The sequence below is a fragment of the Numida meleagris genome, chromosome 2 (genome assembly GCF_002078875.1).
Source record: "Numida meleagris isolate 19003 breed g44 Domestic line chromosome 2, NumMel1.0, whole genome shotgun sequence".
NCBI lineage: Eukaryota > Metazoa > Chordata > Aves > Galliformes > Numididae > Numida > Numida meleagris.
Window position 1 is genome coordinate 22757267 of NC_034410.1, and position 24743 is coordinate 22782009.

A 24743-nucleotide genomic window follows, 5' to 3' on the forward strand; every position below is an offset into this window, starting at 1 on the left:
AGGAATGCATAATTCTGCTTGCTGCTACCATTAGCTGCAAAATCTCCCATTTCCTTCATGTAGCTAAGACTGGTCCTAACAACATGGCCACAAAGCTCATGCTGCATAGACTTGCTGGCCTGGGATCACACTGCTTCAGTGCAAATGAGCTTGAGGTTACAATTGCTTCTATTTTTGAGCAGTAATCAAATAGCTATGCATATGTAGCTTCAAGGGGACTCATCTGACTTTTAAAATTCAAAGCACTGGAAATGCAGACGCCTCCACGCTGTTAGCATTTAGGATTTGCATCTTTGAAAAATGATTTGGTTTGTTAAGGCTGACAAACGATAGAGGAGGATTCGGGAAAGGAGGACGAAATTCACCTGATTGGTGTGGATAGTTTCAACCTAGAAGAAAGTTATGTTGCTAAGTTATAAATACATCGGCACTTTGCAGTGGAAATGCTTTCAAACTTACAGAGAGAAAACTGTCCTGCCTTTGCTGCTCTTTTAATTCAGCTAAACCATATTTTTTAAGCAATCTTTCTGATAGATTCAGTTGTTCAAACAGAACAACTGCACAAACCTTTCTTCCAGAACAAATGGTCACTAAACTGAGTTTTCGTGTGTTGAGTGTGGTGCCTGAGAGAAAACAGAGACAGCATTGTTGCCCAGTGTAAAGCCGCTTTTCTCTGAAAATATACCTCAAATCCACTGATCCAAGCACTGCTCCCTTCCAAAGTTCTGATACATTAATACATAAATTATTCATTTCTGCTGTTCCAGTGAAGGTATTAGTGACAGGACTCCCTGCTGCCAAGACACTGTAATTATTCAGGCCATACCAGCGCTCCCAATATGATCGTCATTAGTATGTGGTGCTTTTTGTAAAGCACAGAAATGAAATTTACCTCACATGTGCAGTGACAACATTTCTGGCTATTTCTGAGATGAAGAAAGTTGCATTTTCATTGGGAAAAAAAATTTTGGATTTCAAATTATGAACTAATTACCTTTAAAATACAGCCCTTAGTGCAAACCCCAGGTGATTCCAACAGGAAGCTCAGTGCGCATGGAACACCAAATCTGCAGTGGCTGCAAATCACTGTCACTCCACTGAAACCAGCGCTGCCGCAAAGACTGACATAATCATGCAGTGTTTCCACCCCAAGGCTAAAAACCAGATCTTAAAACCCACATCCTAAATTTGGCAATTCAGAGCATTCTACTGAACAGAGCAAGAAAAAAATGACTGGTAAATGAAAAAAAAACAAACAAAAAAAACAGCAAAAACACCCAACCAGTATAATGGGAAAGCATTTCAATTTTCTACATGCACATGAACAACAGACTGTAAAACCGCTTGTACTTTTGTGTACATGATCACTATTAAACTCTCTGTGTTATGTACGTTTCTTTCACGATCAGCTCATCTGTGCCTTCAGACACTAAGATTGCCTTCTGGAGCTCTCCTGGGAAACACGGTGTGCCTCAAACCATTCAGAAACACAGCATTCACAGCAGAGCCACTTTGTGACTACATTCTCCGCTTCCCACTGTTCACTGCTATAAGCAGAAACAGCAACACCTGGAATTCTGCTTGAAAAAATAATTGCCTTTGTTTCTTTAAGTCTGAAGAAGTGTGTGGCTTGAATGAATATACAGGGCTGTATTTTCTCGCAGCTGTTCCATGAGATAAACCATGTGATGAACTGCACATACTGCTTGTTCCCATGCTCTTGTTCAGCGGCTGCAGCATCGGGGAGGAAGGTCCGGTTTTCCTCCTGTGTGTGCGGTGGGCACATGGTTCCAGTTCGTAGCACTGGCTTGCACATACCCCTCAAGCTCCTTCCTGGTAGGCTCTGTGCCAGGGGGAGGGCAGCTCATGCAGGTGGATACGTTCAGTGGATTGCCACTTAAAATCTGCAGATGAATACTGAAAGGTCTAGCTGTGTCAGTGAGGGAAAGTCTGAGACCTCTAAAACTACAAATGAATGTACACTGAGCTCAGCCACGTCATTGCAGCTTTTCTTTTCTCCTTTTACTATCTGACAAGATATGGAATTAAGACTATTCTAACCTGTGATATTTTTAGTACCCTATGCAATGCTAAGCAGAAAGAACATTATGGATTGAATCACAGCAAGAATGCGAAGGAAAAAGAAATTTTACATTAATGAAAGAAATCCTACACGAATACAGCTGCCGTTTAAGAGATGGCATGCTGTCTCATCCCATTCACCTGCCATATAGAGCAGCATTTTTACAGCACCTAGCTCACGGCTGGCATTTAGACACTTTAGATGAGCAAGTGCCTTCTGCATGACCATGTACATCTTCCTGAATGGGCTGGGCTGGAAGCATCAGGTGTAAATGATTAGTCGGGAAAACAAAGGAGTACCACTAACTTTCCAACTTCTTTCAAAGCTAAAGATTGTGATGAGTACCTTGAAGTTGTTAGCCTTCGAAATATTCCATGCACATCTAAACAAAAGGCAAAGAAGTGGGAGATCTGCTGGAGCGTTTGCCAAAGATGCAAGAAGGAATGGTACTATATTCATTAAACTTATATGGATAAAATGCTGGAAGAGTCACAGTCTTGCTAAACTTCCTTGGCACTGGCTTTGCTGCTTTCAGATTCTTTTCATTTAGCTTTATGTGGGAAATTCACCTATTGTCTTTCTTTTGTGATTTGCAGAAGTTCTGCAGCGACAGTACAATAACAAATCAGCTTCTCCCTGACCTGATTTCTGCCTCAGTGATCACGCAGAGACTCTAATGATGCTTTGAATATGTGATAAAAGGTGCTCATTACTCCCCAAACTGCATATTCATCTTGTTTTCCTGGTGACAGGCTCATACATGAAACTGTCACCTTCAACGGTAAGGGACTCAGAACAGCAAACAGATTCTTAAAACAGATGTTTCCTGTGCTATGACATTAGTTTCTTATTTCTTACCTGGTATCCTTTACTGCTATGATCAGAATTTTATTAGAGGCAACCACTCGTTTAGCATTCATCTTAGAGTGGCTATTAAAGAAAATAATAATTTCCAAACAATTTTCACAGTTTATTCAGAATGAAAGAATCATGCCTTAATAATGAGTTTCTGGGCTGAGTAACTAGGTGACAATTTTTCCTATAGATGCTCTTGAACTACCTGTATTGATGAAAAGAAATTATTTTCAGATGCCTTCAGGACTTGTGAGAGGCAGCCTAGAGAGCTGGTTGGCTCCTCTGAGGGTGTCTGAGATCTCAATATACAACTACAGCTTTACTGTCATTTGTTTTATGCACCTGCTAATGGCATGATGATACACTGGGGTATTTGTTTGAAATCATCAAGATGTGAGAACTTTGGAATGAGTTTTTCTGTTCATCTGCTTGATTTGTCACACAACATGCAAAATCTCTTCAGAAGTCACCAAGTTCCTTAAATGGGGAAAAGTAAAGGACCAGTTACATCATGTGAAAGTTGATAGCTCAAAATCTGCTGTTAAAGAAAAGTACTGACAGCAAAAAGTGCGGAATGTTTCCAGTTGCCAGGTACCAGTTCCTTCTTTCCTATTTGCTGCGTGCTCCTGGCACTGCTGCTGCTGCTGGATCATCACTTGATACGGGAGGTGTGGGAAGGACATGACCTGGCAGGCACATCCATGCTCAGAAGCACAAAATACGATTCCCTCCTCCATGCCAGATTCCCTGCGCCACTGCTGTCAGAGGATGATGTGGTTTGAATGCCATGCGTCCAGTCACTCAGTCTTGCTCTCTTCCACTTGGATTCCCCACTCTTTTCCCTTCTTTGTTCACAAGCAGGACATGAAATGGTGTGTTTGCAGCAGCTGCTGCCCAGCTAGGCCGATGTCTCCCCAGACTTCAATGCAACAAGTTCAGAGTCGTCTACGTATCTTCCATTGAGCTGCTCGTTGTTGGAGTCATGATGGTACAGGTAGATGGGGACCTCTGTGATGGATGTTGCTGTGTAGGAGGTAGATCGAGTGGAGCAGTGCTCTCGACGCCTTTGGCCCCACTGGGTTTTGTACTGTGTCCATTGCCTCTTCAAAGCCCCTTGTACCTATTAAAGATTTGCAGAGTTAGAGTGACGCATAGCAGAACTACTAAAATCATAGCACTTTTAAAACTTGCTACAAAAAATAGGAAAAAAAGACAAAAATAAGGAATCTGCTCTAGCTCAAATTCCACCAGGTTCAGTCTGCCTCTCTTCTCCCCTCTCCTCCCAGCTCCAGAAACAGTTGCTCAGGCCCTGGCCTGAGAGCTCTTCCTGCCTACCCTAAGACAGCAATTGGTTTCTGCAGTGGTCACTGCTTGTGAAGGGAGGGTAGGGGCTAGCTGTACCCATAGGAGGTCAGTGTGGAACAGACTGCTGCATGGGAATACAGTAGGGTGCAGCGGGAGAGGAGGGAAGAGGAGGTAGGGATGAAGGTTAAAAGCCATCTGATGCTGCACCTGAATCCTTGCTCCTGGAATGGCAAATGCATTATGATCTTGAAGAAGCTTAACCTGGTATAAAACTGGCCATGAATGGCAAAGTAGAAGTATACTTCAAGAGACTGCCAGGGCTCATCTTACAGAGAGAGAGAACTAGTCAATTAATGAAGATAAACAGAGATATTTTTCCGGTGCACTGGCAAAAAGTCAGCACTGGCCACAGCCCTCTGTGTAGCAGAGAATTTCAGCCTTTGGGCATTCACCCTATAAGAGCAAAACACTATATTCTACATTTACATTAAGGGTGATGTTCTATCCTGTGCTAGGATATGACTGAAGCTGCTGAGGCCTGCCAGGGAATAAGAAGCCCATCTCCAGCTGCACATTTGAGAGTGCTGGCAACTTTCAGTTGCTTCCCAAAGGCAGAGCTGAGACACAAACAGGCAGTGGGCAAAGCTGGGCTCCATCTGTTCAGTTCAGCTGTCCTATTCCCCCAGTGCAAAAGCAGAAGCTGAGTGCCACCACCGTGTGCTGCGAGCCCTCCATCAGCAGGAGGACATGCAGCTCCCAGGGCTCCTATGCTCATGCTGCAGTGGTGCTGTGTGATTCTTGCTCAGGGAGCTGCCCTGGAGCCGCTCTCCAGGCTCTGTGCAGAGCAGTATCTTCCACTGATGTAAACAGGTCTCAATGACTTTAGTATTTCCCATGACTCCACAATCGTAATCACTCAATTGATATGTGTATAGTAAAATGCTATCTACTCCCCACCCACTGCTGCCTGCAAGAAAGTTGTTCGCTGTCACATAAGGACAAGGCTTCATAAGGAATCACTGTGAACCTGAGACGCTCACTGACTGTGCAGCAGGACTACGCAGCGTGCCAAAAATGGATATTTCAATTGCTTTGGATTTTTATTTTTAAGCCAAGGAGCAAGCCAAAGTATGAGGACTGATGCTATAAATCCTTACTCATGCAAGTAGTTACACTGACCTGGGTATGACTCCTTGCTTGAGTAAACAAACGTTTACTGGACTGGTCTATTAAAAATAACTGAAAGCTATCTTTCTCTATGCTCAGTTTCCAATACTACCTCTTTTTTTGCTATCACATAGCTCAAGGCAAAGTAGTTAGGAGTTCTTATCCCCTAGAGAAGTATGTTTCCATTTACCTTCTAACACACAAGGAAAAGAAAACTAATGGTCAGTGTAGATTAATTAGCTATCAAGCACAGAAAAGACACATGGTCACAATGGGACTGTAATTATCAGAGTTGTGAACAGAGCTCTTATGCTTATATCAATATGTGAAGTGAAATGGCTGCATGCAGGGGCGTGTGGTATCACACCATCGCCAAAGTTTATTTGTGAGAAAAAACTAACTGCATGGAAGAGTAATGCAGCTGTAGCACATAATAAGGAAGTGTAGGAGGTGAAACCTGTTCAGGTTTTAGTCTCTTTAATACTGCCTTTTTAACATTACACTGCTCCTGATGAATGCTGTAGTGTGGTTACCCTAGAAGCTACATGAAGCACAACAGTTAACCATGGTTACATGAAGCAGGAAGAACAAAGACACTCAGTCTTGCAAAGTCTGCCAGGAGACACATAGTTTTGTTCTCAGAAGACAGTGACACTGAGGTATGTATGGACTGGGAGGGAGCAGGCACATCCCTTCCAGTGCAGCACTAGGAGTGCCACTGGTTGGGGCTAACAGGCCCATGGAGCAGCGAGAGCACCAGGTCGGAACAGCTGGTTTTATTCCAAGTGCTGGCCCTACAAGAGTCTGGCCACACTTGGCCAGTGGGCTGCACGAGCTGCTGCACTTGGGTAAAATGAGTAAACCTAGATTTCTGCCCTGATTCCAAGGATCTCAGATGATCATTGCTCAGTGCCAACTAAAACTGTTTGGTCACGAATTTCAATGTGCAAGCAGCCTTACTGAAAATCACATGCCCAGCCATACTGTGCTAACAACCACAGACGTTCCTGCCATGTTTTCCTCTGTGACTGCAGATGGAGGAAAGAGAAGCTCAGAGAAACGAGGAGCCTGAATTGGCTTTCTCTGCTCTTGAAGACTTTAAAGGTTTTCCTGTTCTCCATTATCCATTCATGCCTCTTTGGCACACGGAATATATGGCTGTTATTTGGTGGTGTTTTTTTTTCCAAAGAGACTTTCCATTGTGTTGGCCAGTCTTGCAGGCCAGAGGTAATCTCAGGCCTGGAAATGTGGTTTGGTGAGCAGACTATTGAAGAGCCCTTGTATCATCTGCACAACACTGTTGTTACTGGACAAAGAACCTACAGTGCTGCAGGACACTGAGATTTTACATGAAAATACATGAGAAGATTCATCATTTTAAAAGTCCTGGAAAGGTCCATTGTTTATGTATTCTTCCCCATGAATGAGAGCATTGATGAGATTTTAGTATTTTTCCATTTATTTCTATAGATAAGCTTATGGCAATAAAGTGAGGCTGTGAGGTAGCATGCAACAAATTCAGTATAAAATACTGTCAGGTGGTACTGAGTTTAGCACTGTTTGTCCTGGCTAAACTTTGTGCTTTTAAGCTTTTCAAACTTTTTTAGCTTTGAAGTTAAATATTCCAGTAGAAAAAAATAAATTCCTGAGTATCCAGATTTCTTAAGAAAATTAATGTCCTTGCCCTGCACTGAATTTTCTCATGACAAATCACTTTGAATTCTACTCTATGGCAGCAGATGTATACAGGGGCCTGGAAACAATCTCCTGCCATGACTGAAAAGCAGATTGTGGCTTTGGTCTGTGTCACACTACCCACAGCAAAAGACTGGAGGGGATTATCTTAGCTTGGTTCTCTTGGGCAGTCAAACTCAGAGCTCTTCTCCCTTTGTAAGTGCATAATGCCATCTTGGTGTTAGCCTGTTTAGGGCAATAGGTTAGGTTTAGGTTAGGTTCAGGCCTTAAAATGCACCAGGGGAGGTTTAGGTTGGGTATTAGGAAAAGTTTCTTCTCAGAAAGAGTGGTGAGGTATTGGAACAGGCTGCTCAGGGACGTGGTAGAGGTTTTCAAGAAATGTGTGGATGTGGCACTGAGGGACATGGGTTAGTGGGCACGGTGGTGATGGGCTGACAGTTGGACAAAATGATTTTAGTGGTCTTTTCCAACCTTCATGGTTCTATGATTCCATGATTCTGCTGCTGCTGGGGGATTGTTGACTATTGTTGTTATTGGGGATTTGCAGTCAGACTGTCCATCGTCAGTCAGTGTAAGGACCACTGACTGCACTGCAGCTTCCGAGCAGCAGCTTTACGAGAGCAGAAGTCCACAGAGTGCGGAGTGCCTCTGAGGATTGACATCTGAATATCATGTATGAATACAATGCATTCACTTAATCTAAATACATTCATTCTGAATTCTAAATTACACGTAATTTACTACTCAACGAACAAAAGACATCTGTATATTTATTTTAGACTGCATCATTCCTGGAATGTGGCTTTTAGATTTCTGCCTAGCACACTATAAATTAGTTTGTATGACAGGTAACTCAACTATACTCTGAAATTTAATTTTGAATTAATTGATATGTACAGTCTGCCATGATTGTGGCAAGCAGATGCTCCATATATATATTCATTACTGGTAAAAGTGTCATACTGCAGTCGTAAAGGTGGATTTTTTTTTTTGTTTTTTTTTTTTGGCATAGTAGCTTTGCCAAAAGTATTTTGGAATTGGAGGTATATGACTAAACATATCTAAGAAACAGACAGTCTTTAAGATATTGCATGTTTTCAATGCATTTTTTTGTTGCTTTTCTTCATATTAGCGCTGCTACAGCCTTTTATCTAGGCACAAATGTTCTCATTAGATTTGGAGAATTACAGAGTAATTGGCCTTTTGCCCTAAAGCTATAAAATACAAAGCAAATATGTTTTGCAAAATCTAATCAGAAAAACTTGAAGGTGACCCTGGGGGGAATGAAGGAGGAAGAAAGCAATCCTGAAGGCAAGGATTTTGGTGTAATACATTGTCTGGAGGCAAGCGAGGACATACTGGCATACTGCCTGCACATAGCTGTGCAGTCAGTCCTATAGGGATATGCTGTTTCAAGAATTGCCTGGCTTGTCTCCTCATTCTTCATGCCAGTTTCTCCCTACCAGAAGGAACCAGAAGTCTTGCTGTGTGTGCAGAGCATGGGGACCGAACTGTGCCAGAAAATGATAACAGCAGGGGAGAAGTATGATGGTAGCCTGCAGGACCTGGGGGTGGACATGATATGAGAAAAGAATTGCACGTCTCCAACTTTGCTTAAATTGACCCAACTCTGTAATGAAAGTGTGACCTTCTGTAATATGACCTTTATGACTATTATTTCATTTTGGGTTCTAGTGTCCTTAACTACTTATGTTCTGCCATTTCTCTTTTATATCTCCCATAAGCTGTGCTACAGAACTTCACTGGGAGGCCTCTTCTCTTTTACTATTTCATTTCTCTGTACCTTTACAGAGCGAGTCAGCCAGAAGCAAGTGTATATTGATGTCAACAAGAGATAGCAGAATGTAATACTCTGCCATCCTGAAAGCTAGAAAACCAGCTGGTAGCACCTTATCAACTGGATAACTCGCTTCAAGTCACTATCAAAACATCAGCATGGTCACATCGTTACTACTTGAGAATAACATACAGGGATAAACAAAAGCAAGAATGTCTCTGCAGGGTGACATACTGAGTGTTAGCTTAGTTGATTTACTAAGATTTACTTAGTTGTAAATCTTGTTCTGTATCTAATCCATCGGCTCTGGATTCAAAGCTAACTTTTTAAAGGGATTTCTAGCTTTTCTGAGATAATGCTGTGGTTTATTTCACTACAGCTAAATGCTCCCAGTGTACCACAACAGCTTACCATCTTTGGGAAATGCCTTACTGTAGGAATTTAGATGGCTCTTGACATGTTTTAAACAGCTATTTTTATAAAAACAATATAGTGAAGTGGACCTAGACCCACTTGCAAGTATAAAAAATTGATCCAGTTGTAAGAAAAGGGGAGACATTCTTACCTCAAGCCTTAATTACAACTTGATAAACATTGATGTTAAAAAGGCCAGTGCTAATCCTCAAAGGAGGGAAAGTAGTTGCAGCCCTGCAGGTTCCTCTGCTCAGGCAATGCTATCAGGTATGGTAGCTCTGTCATGTGTTTGAGTCCTTTACTAGTGTTTTAATCCTTTACTTTGACCTCTACCTTGTGTGATCTTGCAGGTGGAAGGGGGAGAGCCCCATGTCTGTGCTGCATTTGGTGCTGTTGGCTTTGCAATGTTAACTTTCCTGACTGACTGAGGTATTCAGGGCACACTCCACACTGAGATTTCAGAAATGCACAGTGCTGCTTGTATATAGATATGGAAAAATGACTTTCTCTGCCTTCAAAGTTTGTAACTCGAGATGCTTCATTTTGCTACCAATAAACATCTAAGTGACTATTTTTCAAGCTTTTTCTCTTGTTGTATTCTAGATACTTACCTCACCATTGAAGAAGCAGAATATAGTTGCCACAAGCAAGCCCTAAGAGGAAGAAGACGAAAAGCATTTAAAGATCAGAATACATACACAGATTTTTTTTTGCACTGTTTGGAAGTTTGGGCTTGAGGCATGCAAGACAAACTTTGGTCCACTTTGTTCCATCATGGATATTTCACCTAACATCCTAGTTCTCAGTTATATTTTTACATCAATTTTTCTCTTTTCAATATATCTTCTTCCATATTACTGGCATTTCTAGATGATCAATTCTGCCTATAAAATTATTTTTGTTTGAGAGGTCAGGAGAAGGATAACTAAGTGATACTGGCTTTGTGAAGTGAAGGCAGATGAACTGCCCCACATGCTGCTGTGCATTTGTCAGAGTGAAGTTACTCAGTTAAGACTGTCACACAGCAGAAATCCAGCTGTGCCAGGAAGGCTTTCAATGGAAGTGTATGATGGCATAAGTGGACCTGTATGTGCAGCATCAGTACAGGTGGAGAGGGTGTGAAAACAGGTATTAGAGGTCAGAAAAAGGGAAGACAAACCAACACAAAACACAGGTGAATTAGAAGATAGGGAAGAGACTGAAGATCATAGCTTGGTCCTAAACTGCTTAAAATTAATTTCATTATTGCCATGGCTGTTCAGATAATTCCTTACATCTACAAGATTAAACGGGGTCAAGCCAAGAACATGAGGTGAAACAGGTAAGAGAGAAAACTCGTGTGCATAGAGCCTGTCGTTCAAAACCACATAATTATACTGCTCCATGTTCTAAACAGCATAGCTCTTATTAAAATATCATTACATAGCAACGCTGGGAGCCAAATGCCCTCATTTTAGATTACTTAAAGCTGTTATTATAAACTAAACTTATGGCAGTTTGTGAAATTCAAGGAAAAACTGCACTGCAATACTCTGTATTCCCAGGGGTTGCTCTGAGGTGCTTTACAGCTGCATCTTTTTTATAAGCTCTCATTTAACTGATTACCAGTTATATTACAGCTGATGCTTTGTAAAACGTCTTGGACCCTCAAGTGCATATTTTGGACTACAACGACAGGGTAAAATAAATGTTGTAGCAAAATTCTGATGTACCAGAGACACACACAAGCTAGTTTGAAGAGGTGCTATCACTTGAATTTTGGCTATGATTTTGCTCAAAAATATTTCTTTAGTTGCACTGTGTAATTTCCATGACTTCAGATGTAAAGACAGGAGAAGGAAGGGCAATCGGAGTGAGAAAAAGAAATCTTTTTATGTTTTGGAAAAACAGTATCCTCTGAAAACTCCAATCCCAGAATACAGTATGTAATGCATAATAGTTTTCCCTTAAGCTGTGGTTTGGGAAACACCACTAAGTAAACCAAAATGTTATGCCTTTACAGCAGACCTTTGACAGATCACAGATGCCTAAATCTGAAATTTATGCAAATGCTGCACTTCCCTGTGGCCTATAATGATTATTCCCCTGCACTGTGTGTGCTACGTCAGTTTGTGCTGTCTTGAAAAACATCTGCTGTTGGACTGTATGGTATGTGGTCACATCAGGGGTTTTGCTATTCTGCTGGAATGTGTTTATATTAACAGTAGTCAGCCACAGTTGGAACTGAGATGGATTTTGATCTCCTCTGGGATTAGAGAAGCTCAGTGGGGCACAGAAGATAAGATACCAGGAGGAGAGAAAGAAGCTAAGTCTGTTCTTCAGTGGCAGTGTTTTGGGGGAATTCGGGAACTGCAGCTCACCTTAAGGCAGAAACTGAACTTGAACTATTGAAGTCGTTTTCCATTTTATTTCACAGAATCATAGAATGGTTTGGGTTGGAAGGGACCATTAAGATCATCTAGTTCCAACCCCCTTGCTATCAGCAGGGACACCTTCCTCTAGACCAGGCTGATCAAAGCCCCATCCAGCCTGGCCTTGAGCGCTTCCAAATAAATGGTTTCCTATACAGTGTTCAAATTCTTGTTGCATCTTACAGTTAATCGACTTCTGTTCCCTTTACCACTGCTTTCTCTAGAGTTTCTCTGTTAGAAAAGCTAAAGAAAAAGCAGTGTTGATGCCATATATCTCCAGTTGCTCTTCTGGTCTGGGGTAAGCTGAGAACAGATGTGACTGTTCACCTTTTTGAAATCATGGAAGTTGTACAACTTTGCTGCCTGAAAAAATTACCTCCTTTGCTCCATGTATGTCTCACTGCTCTTCTTTCAACAGCAATAGTCCTCTGGGCTCTGCCATCCAAAATGTATCTGTATTGCTCCTGAATCTACTTGAAAGCAAGTCAGAAACCACTGTAACAACCACACACAGATCTGGAGGTCCGCAGTAGACTTCTGGCACTGGGGAGTAAAGGCTTATACGAACTCAGCCAAATTAGGGATGTTTACCTATCACCTTACTAATTTTTTGCCTATCTATCGTATTTCTGCTACTCCACTACCTTCCTCTCCTTTCTGAGTTTCTTAAGTGTATCTGAAATGTCCCTGTTGTACTCCTGAATCTATCTCAGGAAGAAGGAAAGGAAGTCCAACAGAATAAAATTCTTTCTACAGATGATGAATAGGACAGTGTTAACCCACAGTTTAGGACTGAAGCTCACATTTCAAGAACAGCTTCTCCTTTTCCAAAATTAAGACATATATATATATATTCACTTTTTTTTTCTTTTTAGATGTTAACCCTCTATGTAAGAAAAAAGATCAGAAAACACTACAAAAGACCCAGCATCCAATTGTGTTCACTAAAAGGCTCAAAAGATATGAGTGGAAATATACAGATGGAAGATCTCCATTATGACGTGTTGCAAGTCCTATGTGTACTCCTTACAGCTGTAAGAAAACCAGGATTAGCACACACAAACAGAGCTAAGTCTAACACTGAGCCTGGGGCCTTTGGGCTCTTGGGCTCATCAGCAAGTAAGAATGTATGCTCATTTTTCATCTTTTTAAATGTTATATAAGCACTTCTTGCTCTTCTCTGTGCTGAAGAAATGTGAGGACATGTCTCGAAAAGACAAGTGGCCAGAATAAAATTTATTGTGCTTCCCTAGATAATTGCTTTCACTGACATCTGCATGAATTTGGGCAATTTATATTTGAAATTAAACCACTTTGTTTAGCAACAGCATTTGTGAGATGCCACCTGGAATAAAGGTGGAGGTTAATTTTTTGTTTCAGCCTCTGCTGCATGAATGCCTTTAGGGTCCCTACATCATATGCTCAAAGGTTTCCCCTTTACTCACACAATAAAAACCCCAACCCAAATAAATAATGAGAGAAACAGAAACAGACTGTTTGCCATGCAGGGGGGTGAGCTAACCTTTCTTGAAGCTTGATGAGGTCTCATGACAGATGGGAGTCTAATGAGTCTGAAGGAGAACAACAGATAACTGGTATGGCATCTGCCCACTTACAGATAGCAAACTATGGGATGTGTCAGCCTTCTGTGCAAACACAGAAATGATGTTCACACACAACTGGTGAACATTATTAGGATAAGATCAAGAGAAAACATGCAGCAAAGATCTGGAAGATTAAACACACAAATGAACTGCTTGTTGCTTTTAATTAGAGCAAATACTAAAGTGGTTCTGTGCCTTTATTGAATTTTAAGCCACGTCTCATGGCAGTAGGATACTTATCCTCACTAAGAATTGCCATCTCACTGAGTTTTGTGAAATACAAATATCACAGCTACAACATGCACCTCTGGCACTAACAGACTCTTCATGCCCGCTCATCTCTATCAGGCCTTTTTTACAACATCCAACATACCTTCAACCACAATCCAAAAATGCAATTACATGAACAATTACTTCTATCAGTTCTGTTTCTGTTTCTACTGATTTCTATGTAAATTTTTCTCGTAGTTCAGAGTACTGTGCATATCTTCAGCCGTAAAGCTACACAGATACCATTAGCAGATATCAGCTTTGTGTCTTCGGAGTTAGGAAGGCTTGCGATGCTGATAATTTTATGGGGGATACACATACTATTATAACATGCGAGAGACTGAATGTATGTTGTCATATCATGTAGGGCCCATGGGTTAATTCCGGTATTTCTTTTACGTAAGCGTTCCATATTCTCCCTAACTGTTGCTGGTTTGTTTTTTTTTTTTTTGCTCAGGGTGCAATCCCTGCTGAGGATAAGCCCTCTAGGTCAATTATTTCTCTCTGCCAATGTGTAGAGTTATTAAACTGACCTGTGACATACTGTCTGTTGACAGAGGGTAACAGTGACTCTGGGATTGATAGCAGGGATGGAGACTAGGTTTATTTGGACATTAAGGCCTTTAAAGTCTGTTTCTGAAATTCTTTATTTCTGGAAGCATGTGAAACCCAAAAGCACATGGCTCTCTGATGAATCATGCCTAAGGAACCGTCCAGAGTCAGAAGCCCTGAGACCTTTGTGAACTTGACTGACCCCACAGTAATTTTTTTTTCTGTGTTTAATACTGGTCCAAGAACATTCTATGCTTGACGGGTATTTGACTTATATTTCACTCTCCTACAGGATGTAATTTGCTCAGGTTAAAAACAAACAAACAAAACTCTATGCAGATACTTCAAATTTATGTGGGTTTCTGATACTTAATTTGTATTTCTTCCAGCTTATGGCTCCCTAAAAACAATACAGCATATCTAGATGTGCTTATTTCTGTTATTCCTGAGCAACTCCATGGCTTTGGTCTCTGTCCTATATGCTTTTGTGGGATTCATTATCAACTGTAGAAGATAAGGGCAGAGGTACAGCTGAGCATAATACAAAAAAGCAGTTTCTGTTTCTCTCTGTAGGCTTTCATGTATGTCCATTCACTTTTGGATCTGAATGGACAGAAAATAAATAAAATAAGTTTGACCAAGGTGCTTCAGTGAAGCATTTCCCCTTTCTCATCTCTCCCATTTCAGAAACAGAGCTTTGTGGAAAATATTGTGCTCCTCATCATTTTCATTCACAGCATACCCATATAGCACCTCTGAAGTAAATGACTGCCTTATGAAGTGTTCACTTACATTAGGTTAAAAAAAATGCAAAGTAATAAACAAATGCAGTTTCAGCTGCCACTGAGGTGGGGAGGTAATCATGAGAGGACTAATGACAGCAATAAAATGATGGAGACATCCCATCAGCAAAAGCTCACGCTTTGCTGCTGCTGCTTCTCTTCTGCTGCAGCTGCAGCAGCTTTAACTACTGTCATTTTGTTCAAGAATTTTTCACACAAAAATGACACTTCCAAATATTCAGCTTTCAAAAAAGACGTCCTTAACTTTTATCAGTTCAAAACCTTAGAACGTTTTAAAATTACTAATAATACAAAGAAAAACAATGAAAATGAAATAAAAGAAACATTTATGTGTCAAACGCAGTCCTCTGACCTCAGCTTTGCACAGAAGGAGAAAATGTCTGTCTAGTTTAGTACCACAGAGGATATTTATTTCCTTTTAATGGAGAAACAAACGAAATGAAAATCTTCTGTAATGGATTGAAATATGTCAGGATTTAAGAGATTACTTTTAAATGGGTTAATTTTGTCCTGCATAAAACTGCAATGAAGACTATCAGTTGGAATTAAATGTATGACTTGGAGGCAGGGTGGGTGTGTACATGTCTCAAGTCCATGCCTGGAAACTACAGCATAACCTTGATAAAAATGAGGCCCTTGTGACTGGGACTCCTTGCCTAGCAGGGCAGGAGCTGTCGTCTGCAGGTGCTGCCTGGAAGTTGCTGAGCAGCTCCAGTGTAATCCTACCTGAGGAGAAGGAAACTTAGATTATGCCTCATGTAATAGAAAGAATCTTATTTGCCAATGACAAGGCCATTATGCTAAACAGCACTGTCATTTCTCAGTAGAGGCAGACTTGCACGTTTAGAGCTGTAGTCAGCAAGGTACTGAGAATATGAGTAATCTTAAAAATTTGCATGTTGCTGTTGGTTCAGGGGCTGTTTCTCCACCACCTCTGTGGCTAAATGTTCTCTGACATAGTGGCAGTGTCACATCAGCCTCTACAAACCCACATACAATGGATATGTTCCCACATCAGAGGTGTGCAAAGAAGCCAGGGCATCTTTTACCGTAATGTTTTATGCTCCAAAGAGGGTTGCATCTTTCACATGCTTTCTGCACCATCTAACAGGCTTTTGAAAGTCAGGTCCTCTGGGGAAAATCTGCAATGCACTCTTCTGGAGTACAAGTGTTTGCTTTTATGGTGCCTACTTTAGCTCTGTTTAATTAGCTGCTGCATGCACCTACAGCATCCCTCTCAGGGCATTAGTTATTCCGCGTAAGGGCTGAAATATCTTTCTTTTGTCTGGTGTAATCTTAGCATGGTCTGGGGGGTGAAGATCTGATGCTGGTGATGTTGACAGCAATTACTAATTGCTACTTTTACAGGATCCGCAAGTGGCCAGCTGGCCGTGCAGGAAAAGAACACACAGTCATCTCTGCAGCACAAAAGCCACTTTTTGATTTTTATCACTTTTTATGCATCCACTCTACAAACCTAATATGAGGAATCTCGTCTGTGTGGTGAAAGACATGCTCTGATAAAGGTAAGGTAGGGTAGATACAGCGCATTTGTGAATTGCTCATATAGCCATATTTGAAAAATACTCTTTGGCTTAAAATGGTGAGTGTTAACAATAATATTGCAAAAAGAGCAAGGCAATTCAAACCAGACTGCCTTCTGTTATTCAAAATGACTTTAGCTGAGGAAACCCAGCATGCAACACCTCAATGCACTGTTTTTCAGCTGGAAAAACTGCTTGCTGTAAGAATTTGTTCCCTATTTCTATCTCATTCATTGTCTCTGAATCATCTAAATTGTCAAACTGACTGCAGTGCTGGTTTGTACCATGTACATGGAAGATATAGCTAATATATCAAACCACTGGGGACATTTTTTAAGGCAGTGATGCACTGTTGAAAACCTGTCTCATTCAGTTCTAGAAAAGGTATTAAAAAAATCATCCTTTAACCAGTGCAGAGATGAAGAGTGTATTATATTTTCCTCAAAAAATAAAAATAAAAACTGCAGACATGATGCCTGCCTGTATATGACTGACACACCACTGGATGTAGGCAGTAATGGCTGCTGATGGAGAGGCAGGCAGCAGTTTATGAGTGCACAACAGCTAGCAGGGAAATACAGCTATATACACAAGCTAATGCAACATCTGCTAATTATATGATTGATTCTGGAAGAAAATGAGCACCGGAGGAGAGATTACATAGCTGGCTATCTTAAATGCACTTCCTTTAAATGCTTGGGAAAGCTTAATTTAGAATACAGCTAAAAATCCACTCTATGTAGAAAAGGGAACGATGACATATTTTCAAAGTATTTTTGAAATAAAAATGTATTATACTTTAATTTAAACTATTTAATAATGTAATTTTAACTCCTAAATGAAGCTTCATTGACTCAATCTTTCTTCTGTGTGTTCGAATTCCCTCTGTACAATACTTTGCATGCAGCTAATTTTATTATAAAACTCACAACAGCAGTTCCAGTGAATTTCAGCACTTAGCAGAAATAGTACTTTCAAGATAGAAGACCTCTGTGATCTCAGTTCTCTCTGCTTAGTACAGAAATAGTGCCATTTGATCTTATTTTTTCCCATTTTTCCTCATTTCCATTATCTCGTGTTTTTTTCTTGATACAGTGATGCTACTTGTGCTGAGGCAGATAATTCAGCAATATGAAGGCAGTTGGAAAAGAAATACAAAACCACAGTCATGCTCGATTTCAGTGCAAAACAACTGACAACAGCATCTTTGATCAAATTAGCTTAACAGCAAGCACCTCACTTAAGCTGAAGTTGCTACTATATAGCATACCTGGTAATGCATTAATATATGCATGATGTAATCATATATTTCTCCAGCAAGTCGGTTTTCTGGTCTCCAGGGTATAATAACAAACTGAATTCCTAGTAAGGGCACCAGGATTAGCGTGGCTCTGACAGCTTTCATATACATGTTGGACTCGGCACGGTGGGTATCTCTTAGCTTTGTCACCAAAACTCGGACAATGTTAAGCAAAAAGAAAAAATTGACCTGTAAAGCAAAGCCATTATAGGTGAAAGCATCCAGATTAAACAGGCATTCAAACCAAAACTACAGAACACATAAAAGGCTTTAAAATGCAGCTTCCTAGCTTCATTGCAGCTTCCAGGGTGCTCCCCTGGGAGTCAGACTTCGGACAGTACCTCGAACACCTTCAGAAAACTCCTTTATCAAAACTCCTTTATCAGAACTCCTTTATCAGAACTCCTTTATCAGAACTTTATCAGAAACAGTTCAACTGCTGTATGTGCTTCCCTGAGGACCCTGAATAGATGTTTGAGATAGGCAGGGATCAGTTCTGAGTGTTTTGACACTGATGTGGTCAAGTTCAGAATCTCCAAGGAACAAAACACCTCACAGAGTTTAAACAGAGCAGATGAATTGTCCCCTGGGAAACCGCTGCTCTGGAGGTCGCCGAAGTGTCTTGCTTTGGGCTGCAGCCAGGCAAGAAACCCACAGGTATCCCTGGGCATACAGAGCCTACAGGGTATGCACATTCTCTGAGGGACTTGCTCTGGCTCACGTGCACCATCACTTCAGCCTTGTGTGAGCAAAGGGCCAAGTCTTCCCCTGCAAAAACCTAGGGTCAACCTTGCCTCCGTGTGACTGTAGGGTTCCCATGGAACACTGCCCATAGGTAATAAAACAAGCTGGAGCATGGCAGAAAGGCCAAAGAGCTGAGAAAGTTTTGCACCCTGCTGTTTTGCTCAGCCCTTCCAAGTAGCCCTGTATCTGATTTCCAGAGTCGTTTCTAGAAACCTGACTCCAGCCGTGGGTGCTCAGCACATGGCCACATTGCCCTGACTTCACAGAGCTCCTGGCAGGATGTGCTTGGGGCCTGTGAAGTAAAAGGAAGGCAACATAGGCTGATAAGGAGCCCTGAGGACATCATAGGTATCGCAGACTTCCTTTCTCTCTGGTGTGTAACCTGGAGCCACTCTTTCCTACTCCATTACAATACCAGCAGGCACCTATGCTTCTGAACTTCAACAGACTTTTATAGCAACCATTTTTAAAATAAGTATCCTCTTATTACACAACTAAAATAGATATTTTAATAGTCCCAAATCCATGGATATGTGAGAAATCTCACTTGGATCTTTCAGAACAATAAACCATGAATCAGTAAGCTTTTGCAAAGCACTCTGTAACTTCTTAGCTACTGAGAGACCTTTCAACTATTTTACATTTGCGCTCTACTGGAAAAAAAAAAGGAATAATAAATGACTTCTGAGTTCCCATTCAGCATTAAATCTAAACCTCATTCTCCATCCTCCTCTGACTTCACTCCTCTGTTTAACTTTCACTTCTAGAATTTTTTGAAGTTACTGTGGAAGGAGAAAAAAAGACTCTGCAAAGGTAAAAACCTTCAGCTCTTCTGAGTCAGGCTACCACTATGAGATTTTTGTAGCAAATCATGAAAGACATTCTGTAAACAGTGACAACTTCGAAAGAAAAATAAAACTGGAAACAGCATAAGAACAAGACAGAAATTATAACGCCTTATTTTAAAGACAGTTACAGGTTGCTCTGCTTCCGTAAAACGAGTCCCTCCTCTTTTCTTTACAGCTAAGACGTGCAGACTTGGGGCTTGGTGATCAAAATAAAGGCTGACTGGCATCTCCTAGAAGTTGGCTTTATGATAGCAGCAGCAATTGAGATCAAGCCAATAAACCCACAGCTGATGTGATCCTGCAAGCATGGCAGGCTGAACATGGCAGGGAAGAAGTGGCTTCTTTGTATTCCTGATGTGCAAGGTTACTTATCAAGAAGGGGCCAAAAGATCTTCTGGTTTTTCAGCTGGTAGACAGTGGGTTGTTTCTTTATTCAGAGGTGCTCTCAGCATTCACCACCCTACTCTTTGATCTCCTAGGCCATTTCTGCAGGTATACCCATGCAGAAGTTTGCAAGCAAGTGGAAGCCTGAAAGCTGAAAGCATGCACCTTCCAAGTGGAAGCCTGAAAGCTGAAAGCTAGGGACTTGGACTGAATAAAACTCTTTCAGTTAGCCAGTTCAGTTCGCTTCAAAATCTGATTATTTTTCAGGTGGTCCCTTTATTGGACTGATTTATGAAAAGTATTGAGAACCTTTCTTTAACAGAGGAAATCAATAACTGCTTTCAAATTTTCACCAGAAGACTTGAAGTACCTATTCTCTACACATTAGCGGAATTTCTAAAATAATTATTAAATGTTTGATAGCAAATAACATTCTTACCAATAGAGCTGCCATTACAGGTCCATGAACAATATAAAGTAAGTGAGTGTCAACACTCATCCAGCAGCTGGAGAGGAAACACACCACAGAATTTATTATTTACTCAAAATGTGTAACGCAATTAAACAGTGCTAAATTCCTTCAAAAACAGACATGCTACTCACTTGTCATTGAAGTATTTGGCTCTTGCAGCTGCATGAATAGATGCTGGCACTAAAGGGAACCCTGAAATGATTAAAGGTATGGGTCAGTCTTGGTGTTTTTGGTTTGAATTTCATTGTTCACAAAACAAACATATGTGAAGTCCCAGGTTTCAGCCAGCACCTCACTGCTCTGTCAGGAAGCTGAAGGGAGCAAATGCACAATGGGCCAGGGGGAACACGTCGTGCTTAACATATCAAATACCTCAGTTGTGTCCATCCTCACATTAAGTGGCAATGTGCCCCCCCCTCCTGTCTATCTTTCTTCAGTTTGTGTAAATAGTCTCCCTTCCCAACAGGCTAGAAACCTGGGAGCCTGTGCTTAAACACTGACCCCACCTTGTGCAACCCTACACATACAGACAGCTGGGGATTGTCTACTGCTGTCTGTTCTTTGCAGAGAGCTCTGCGGACATGTTTGGTGTTACTGCTGCCTGCTCCCTATAAAACATGCATGTGGATGTTCCATAGTTATAAGAAAAACACATATAAATGTCCTGCAGATAGTGATTAGTCACAGGTGGAGGAACAGGGCTGCTGGGTTCTTCAGTTATTAGTGATTTTACAAACACTTTTAGAAGAGGCAGAGAATCCTCAGACAAATTCTTGAGAGTTCTTGCCACAGAGCACAGGTCAGCCAATGCTGGAGTGTGATTAAGGTCAAAAAAAGTATGTAAATAGGACGCTTTGCAGTCTCCAGGCATCCCTAAGCAACAGCTACTTGCTAAAATAAATTCTTATGGCAGTTTAACTTGGGAGGACAATGCAGCTGTGGGAGAATAAAACGGATTGCCTTCTCTATTATATTGTTAGAAAATGATTACTTGGCTTCTTGCTGCAGAATGCCTTTTTAGAGAAATAAAAATATCAGAACAGAAAGAAAGGAGCTTCCATTCTCAGGGTGTCCTTATGGGACTGACAGCTTGAAAAAGAAGTCCTTTTGTTTTGGAAATGGAGCAATTTTGATTCAGTTTTGTTGACAGACAGCACAGACTGAAATGCATTTTTAAGGTATGCTCTTTAACAGCAAAAAGTATTGCAAGTAGATTGCTCCACATGATGCCTCGGGACCTTTTTCTTCTGCTAAATGCATTAACCTAAAATATTTGGCTCAACAAATTCTCATGCAAATCTGAAGAACACGACGGAAAGTTTTCATTAATAAGGTAAGAAACTCTTGACCATCTATGTCTCAGATTTCCAGCCACAGGCTGGTCCACACAGCTACATGTTGCTCTTGCCTTGGAAAGGGCCAAAAGCAGTGAGAAGGGGAGCACCAAGAAGGCCTGTTGGGTCCTCATGACCCCACTGTATCACTCCAGAGGTCCCACCTGCATGTCACAAGTAGTGAGCAACTCAGAAAAGGTCCCACTCCAGCCAATCCAAGAGAAGGTATGCTATAACCCTGAAGGTCATGCCAGGTCCTCTCTGAAAAAAAAAACCTGGCAATTATGCTCAATTGTATTTCCAGTTGGATTCAGAAGGCAATCTGCTTCAGCACTGCCCAAATAAGTGATTCCCTTTTCAATTTTATGTGGATGAAGCTGCCTGAAGCAGCCTGATGGAGCAGAACACAGTTGGATGCACCCACCTGATGCTGTTTTCTTGCCCTGCATAAAGGTGATTTTCTGACCCACTGAAACAATAGCAAACAGAAAAGGACATTCTCAGCAGCACGTGCCAGAGAAGGTGTCACCTGAAGGCAACCATCTTGAAACACATCTGCCTGTGTCAGATTGCATTCAATCATCTGCAAGCTTTTGTGGAAGTGTTTTTTTGTATTTGCTCAGTTTTTTTTTTTTTTAAACAAAGTTATTTTACAAACATCATTAGAGATTTTTCCAAATAAAATAATTTAGATCGTCTTGCATAGGGATTAGTTATAACACGGAATAATGAGTGTATTCATCTTGTGGTGTACATTTACCTTGATTTTATGAATTATAATTCAGAGCACGACCTGCTGCTGTTGCTCTGAATTGCCCTTTGTAGAAATGTATCTCTCCTCATTGATTAACATAGTTGGACATTTAAAGTCAGACTGTGTGAGTTGTGAGTTCTGATTCTGGGAGCAGCAGAATTACACTGATTTATGCAAACTTCAGGGGTGGCCAGGTAGGCCTAGTTATTAGCAATAGGATCTAATGACTTCTACTTCAGTTAGAAAGTGCAACTGACTACTTTGTGTGGTAGTGTCCATCTAGTTTCATTAATAAGGATGCAGACTTCACAGCCAGAGTTGTGTCACTTTCTATTGACCTTTCCTCTCTCAGTAGATCATCACACCATTCCCACAGACACTGTTTAGTTTGAGGCAATGCTGCAAATACTGATGAGCACCCTTTCAGTTATCTTCACTGAATTACCCATCAAGATGCCAGTGATGCCTTCAACCATATTTCAGCTAGCTCATAAGCTTTCATGGCAGGCCAGCTGTCCCAGTTGCATTGGATGCATTACCTAAAGCGAACGTCACTTAGAAAAATATGTTAACGCCCACTTTTCTCCTGCATAATGTGATACAGAATGACAATACTTCAGGAAGTCTTATGCTACAAGACATGAAGACAGCAAACGTTTTACCTGGAAGGAAGGGTATAAAAGGAAGGGTATAAAATTTCCCTTCAGATAGGGCTTCCATTTTCCAAAGGAGAGCACCACCACACTTTTTATATTCAAATATTCTGAACTATGAAAACTTTGTGATAGCACAGCTACTTGCTCCACGACTCAGCTATCTGAAAGCAAACAACTCCCCCCAAAACAAAAAAGCAACAACAAAACAACTTTCTGCTTTGCTGTTTTAAACTCTCTAGCGTCTACTACTGGATGCCCAACTAGCAGTTGGAGTCAGGTTTTTAAAGTTCTTCAGAACATTCAGGTTCATTTTTCTCCCATCTAACCAATTTCTATTTTTCCTCTGTTTAAGCAGGAGAGCTGTTTTTCATTTTCCTACTGTAAATGAAATAATGAAAAATGAAGTGATGTTGATCAGGCATTACATTTGCAAAAAGAGTGAAAAATAGAAAGTACATTCTTTATGCTTGTCTGGGAATGCAAGAGATGGTGCAAGCAAGCAAACCGTAATGCAGTGAGATGATGAACAAAGATCTGTCATTTACTGCTTAGTGCACCAGTGGGTTTTCAAATAGAGGGCCTGGCTCACAAGAAATTGGAATGAAGCCAGAAATTTACAGTTCCCAAACTGGAAAAAAGCTATTGCTAATGATTTTCTGTCAACGCTGATGCAGACTGATTTACAATAGAGATTTAAATGGGAAATAAATGGTACTCCACTCTAATATATTGGTTGTATTTATGTGGCCTTTCACTGGACCAGGCAGTATAAAGAATAAATACCTGTTGTTGCTAATAATTAAAAGGCAACAACTCCCTCAGTGAAAACAGAAGACATCTGAGATTTGGAGCTGAAGGACCAGACTTAGTCACAGTTCCTTGGTCAACATGGATGTTTCTAGAGAGAGTTTGCATAGCTTGTAACCTCTCTCACAGAATATCACTGAGATTTGCTAATTGACACCTGAAATGCCATAGAGATCACTGTTGTTAGCCAAAATAAGAACAGAAACATTATCTACTCCTCTGTGGGTAAAATGGTATCTTCTCCTTTAAAGTAACATCTACCCAAGTATATCCGATATTGTATTCCATTTCTGAAAAGCTCTGGTTCCTCTTTGTATGTGCTGTGTTTTTCCAAATTGGGGGACGTAAGATATTGATTGTCCTCCTTCTCATTCCAGAATAAATATACTTTTATAGGTACTGTCACAGATTAATATTTTTGCAGGCAAAGTGACAAAACTAAACAAGTTCTGTCCAGAAGAAAGATGCATTTGGTTAAAAATCTATTTCACTCTCAAAGCTTTGCTTAATAAAGCTTAAGCATTTCTTTCAGCAAATGCTAGGAAGCAGCAAATGACAGATATTGACACCTGCTGATATTTTGTGAGTCTCTAGACTCATACAAACAAATGCACTCAAATTTAGGACCCAAGAACTCAGTCCTAGGCTTTGACCTAGAAGTATGAATACAACAATTCAGGTGTGTAATGCCAGAAAAATTCAAACAACTGAAGCATCCACCAACTTGCTACAAAGCATACCATACGTACCCCAGCCCAAGAGGTAGTACCAGTGCAAGCGCTGCTCCTCTGCAAACACAGCCACCACAATCAGTGTGTGCAGGTAAATGCCTTCACAGAGCATCCAGAAGTAGTTGCAGCCCAGCATGTACTGGTGGAAGAACTGCAGCACTTTGCAGCTTACCTGCCAGGCAAATGAGATAATGTCACACACTGACCAGCAT

The 24743-nt window shown here is 40.9% G+C and overlaps 1 protein-coding gene across 1 annotated transcript in view; it reads right to left on the reverse strand.

Annotated features, from left to right (window-relative positions):
- The window catches only part of CALCR (calcitonin receptor), a 147335-nt gene continuing 122918 nt past the window's right edge, over positions 327-24743 (reverse strand). Inside the window, exons 8-13 of the mRNA XM_021389025.1 lie at positions 24550-24703; positions 20381-20441; positions 20217-20283; positions 17772-17990; positions 9929-9970; positions 327-4058 (exon numbers count right to left, since the gene is read on the reverse strand). Of these exons, the coding sequence (XP_021244700.1) occupies positions 3837-4058; positions 9929-9970; positions 17772-17990; positions 20217-20283; positions 20381-20441; positions 24550-24703 (765 nt within the window). The 3' untranslated portion in view covers positions 327-3836. The remainder of the gene's footprint in view (positions 4059-9928; positions 9971-17771; positions 17991-20216; positions 20284-20380; positions 20442-24549; positions 24704-24743) is intronic.